Source organism: Cervus canadensis, chromosome 6, assembly GCF_019320065.1.
Source record: "Cervus canadensis isolate Bull #8, Minnesota chromosome 6, ASM1932006v1, whole genome shotgun sequence".
Lineage (NCBI taxonomy): Eukaryota > Metazoa > Chordata > Mammalia > Artiodactyla > Cervidae > Cervus > Cervus canadensis.
In genome coordinates this window covers 21,990,777-21,995,235 of record NC_057391.1, presented here as the reverse complement: position 1 = coordinate 21,995,235, position 4,459 = coordinate 21,990,777, and the positions used below count along the sequence as shown (strand labels likewise).

Here is a 4,459-nt window from a genome sequence, read left to right as displayed (position 1 = left end):
GAAAGCTGAGCGCTGAAGAATTGATGTTTTTGAACTGTGGTGTTGAAGAAGACTCTTGAGGTCCCTTGGACTGCAAGGAGATCCAACCAGTCCACCCTAAAGGAGATCAATCCTGGGTGTTCATTGGAAGGGCTGATGTTGAATCTGAAACTCCAATACTTTGGCCACCCGATGCGAAGAACTGACTCATTGGAAAAGACCCTGATGCTGGGAGGGATTGGGGGCAGGAGGAGAAGGGGATGACAGAGGATGAGATGGTTGGATGGCATCACCGACTCGATGGACATGAGTTTGAGTAGACTCCAGGAGTTGGTGATGGACAGGGAGGCCTGGCATGCTATAGTTCATGGGGTCACAAAGAGTCGGACATGACTGAGCAACTAAACTGAACTGAAGGGAGATACAACAGAAGAGCTAAAATGCTTTGTCTTCTTACCATAAAACAATTTATTTCTACCTTAGGTGGAAGAACAGAACACAGATGTGAGGATGCATGGTTAGTGTGTCTTATATTATTTCCATAATACATTACAGATAATAGTTTTAAATAAGAGCTGCTCACTCATTTCCTTCACAGAAGCAATGACCCAACACAGAATTGTGTGTGTGTGTGGTGGGGGAGGGTCTGCCTTGAAATATAAAATTTAACTTGTGTTTATTTTAAGATGTAATTGCTACCAGTTGAACAGCTGGTTAGTACAAAAGGAAGTTTGGGGTAAGTAGGACTCTCACCTGGTTTATAGAGAAGTTGATGTAACCCACATCAACTTGCTACTCAACTAACTACATCAACTTGCTACTCAACTTGCTGCATCAACTAACCCCTGTTTCCTGTTGTGGGGCAGCAACAGCACATACCCAGCAATTCTTCTCTCACCCTGTCAGACTCATCTCACCTTGCACATTGAAGAAGATATTTTCCTTCTAGTGGAAGAGCTGAAACATGCTTCTCTCCAGCCTTCTGAAGGTGGTCATGGCTTCACTGTGTTTAGGTAAGGATGGTCCCAGTGGGATTGTGCCTCCTCTGTGACCTAAGGACCAAGGGAACAGGCAGTCTTAAGGGTACCCTGGGAAGGAAGCCTAGCTGAGTGTAAAGTAGAATTTCTTTATTCTACACCACCTATTCCTAAATCTCTGTTGTTTTTGTTTAGTAGCTAAGTTGTGTTTGACTCTTTGCAACCCCATGGACTGCAGAACGCCAGGTTCCCCTGTTTCTCTCTATCTCCTGGAGTTTGCTCAAACTCACGTCCATTGAGTCAGTGATACTATCTAATCATCCCATCTTCTGCTGCACTCTTCTTCTTTTGTCTTCAGTCTTTCCCCGCATCAGGGTCTTTTCCAACATGTCCGCTCTGTGCCTCAGGTGGCCAAAGTATTGGAGCTTCAGCTTAGGCATCAGTCCTTTCAATGAATATTCAAGGTTGATTTCCTTTAGGATTGACTAGTTTGATCTCCTTGCAGTCCAAGGGACTCTCAAGCATCTGCTCCAGCACCACAATTTGAAAGCATCAGTTCTTCAGCACTCAGCCTCCTTTCTGGTCCAACTCTCACATCCATACATGACTACTGGAGAACCCATAGCTTTGACTATACAGATCTTTGTTGGCAAAGTGATATCTCTGCTTTTTAATACACTTTCTAGGTTTTTCATAACTTTCCTTCCAAGGAGCAAATGCTTTTTAGTTTCATGGCTGCAGTCTACTTCTATCTGTTTTTTTCCTCCAGGATCCAGCATTCCTCCGAAAGTAACTCAAGACCAACCACCAATGTCAGTGCGGGAGAAAGAAACTGTGACCCTGGATTGCACATACGACACCAGTGTTACAACTTACAGTCTGTTCTGGTACAAGCAACACAGCAGTGGGGCGATGGCCTTCCTCATTCGCCAGGACTCTCATAACAAGCAAAATACCACAAAAGGTCGCTACTCATTGAATTTCCAGAAGGCAAGCAAATTCATCAAACTTACCATCTCGGCCTCACAGCTGGAGGACTCTGCAGTGTATTTCTGTGCACTGAGGTAGCCCACAGTGAGAGGCGTGCAGGAGTCCTTCACCAAAACCCAGAGTTCTAATGATACACCCACCTGCGGTAGGACCAGGGTGGGGAACTGCCTTCACAGACAGGAAGTGGTTAGCACTGCGGCAGCACAGGTGTAGATTTAGAGGGGAAACACTCACTCTAAGAAAGTATTTCTCTGGGTTCATAGACCATGTCTAGAGCTATCACTCATCAAAAACATTCTTATCCCTGAAAATTTGGATTTAAATTTCTTATTGAAGACAAATATAACCACCAAAATCTTTACCATATGGTGATTAGATAAAACTAGAAGAATTGACTAAGGAAATTCAAAAATGTCAGAATTAAAAATCAGTTTAAAATATGTGTGAATTATTGGTCTTTCAGATCAGTTCAGTTCAAGTTGCTCACCCGTGTCCGACTCTTTGCGACCCCACAGACTGCAGCACACCAAGCCTCGCTGTCTATCACCAACTCCCGGAGTCTACTCAAACTCGTGTCCATTGAGTCGGTGATGCCATCCAGCCATTTCATCTTCTGTTGTCCCCTTCTTCTCCCACCTTCTGTCTTTCCCAGAATCAGGGTCTTTTCCAGTGAGTCAATTCTTCACATCAGGTGGCCAATGTATTAGAGTTTCAGCTTCAACATCAGTCCTTCCAGTGAATATTCAGGACTGATTTCCTTTAGGATGGACTGGTTGGATCTCCTTGCAGTACAAGAGACCCTCAAGACTCTTCTCCAAAACCACTGTTCAAAAGTATCAATTCTTCGGCATTCAGCTTTCTTTATAATCCAACCCTCACATCCATACATGACTGCTGGAAAAACCATAGCCTTGACTAGATGGACCTTTGTTGGCAGAGTAATGTCTCTGCTTTTTAATATGCTGTCTAGGTTGGTAGTAACTTTTCTTCCAAGGAGTAAGTGTCCTTTAATTTCACGGCTGCAGTCACCATCTGTAGTGGTTTTGGAGCCCCCCAAAATAAAGTCTGTCACTGTTTCCACTGTTCCCCCATCTATTTGCCATGAAGTAATGGGACCAGATGCCAAGATCTTAGTTTTCTGAATGTTGAGCTTTAAGCCAACTTTTTCACTCTCTTCTTTCACTTTCATCAAGAGGCTCTTTAGTTCTTCACTTTCTGCCATAAGGGTGGTGTCATCTGGGTATCTGAGGTTATTGATATTTCTCCCAGCAATCTTGATTCCAGCTTGTGTTTCATCCAGCCCAGCATTTCTCATGATGTACTCTGCATATAAGTATATAAGCAGGGTGACAATATATAGCCTTGACGTACTCCTTTCCCGATTTGGGACTAGTCTGTTGTTCCATGTCCAGCTCTGACTGCTGCTTCCTGACCTGCAAACAGATTTCTCAAGAGGTGGGTCAGGTGGTCTGGTATTCCCATCTCTTTAAGAATTTTCCACAGATCAATTTGTTCAATAAATATTTATTGTATTTATATTATATTACCAACATTACTTGGAATGAGGAAGGTGGTGAAATTTCTCTGTGGTAGTCCTCTTTTTGAATATCTGTTTGAACACAGTTTTATACCATTTAATGAATAAATTTATTTTAGATTTATTAATGGAATCAATGTACTCTCATTTACTTTCTAAAATGTTTAGTATGTCACAAACTTTGTGCTAATACTCATTCTGCATTATTAACACCTCTAGCATGAAATAGCTCAATTTCTATAATATAGTTTAACTGCCTCCCATCAATCTTATTCACAAAGTGATTAATAATTAGCTGCTCTTAGAAGGACATTGTGAAGGAGAAGAGTATGAATTGTCTTCTTTCTCTGCTCTTGCTCTTTGCTGTACCACTCTTCAAAAAGCATTTTTACCATCATGTGACTGATTTTGCAACCCTCTAGGCCCTGTTTTTCAATCAGTGTTAACACAGTCCAAAATACTCCTTGTCTCCAATTTCCTCCTACCTCTAACCTCATTTTCTCAGTGCCTTAAAATCTGAAGGGTAGTGGATGATTGATAAGTGGTCTTGTATTATAACTCCCTCTTATATTTTCATTTAGAAGCAGATATGTAAAGTAGAATTCTCAAAATACTCCCTTAATTTTTTTTTAATTAAATTTTTATCATTTTGACATTCATTTTTACTATTTTAAGTGTTCAATCCAGTGATACTAAGTACACTTGCATTGTTGTTCAGCAAGCACCATCCATATCTAGTACTCTTTGCATCTTGAAAAATTGAAAATTTATACTTATTAAAGACAAACTCCTCAGGACTTCCCTAGTAGTCCAGTGATTAAGACTCCATGCTTACAATGCAGGGGACACAGGTTTGATCCCTAGTCAGGGAACTGATATTCCCCATGCCTCAATGTGCAGCCAAAAATGTAAATTAGAAAAAAAAAAAAGACTAACTCCTCATTCCTTTGTTCCTCCAACCACGGCCACTGCTGTT

The 4,459-nt window shown here is 41.4% G+C and overlaps 1 gene segment (V, D, J or C); it reads left to right on the top strand.

Annotated features, from left to right (window-relative positions):
* Nucleotides 1-859: 859 nt before the first annotated feature.
* LOC122443261 lies at nucleotides 860-2,024 on the top strand. The segment is given in 2 exon segments: nucleotides 860-992; nucleotides 1,726-2,024. Coding segments are annotated over 2 exon segments (348 nt in total).
* Nucleotides 2,025-4,459: the final 2,435 nt, after the last annotated feature.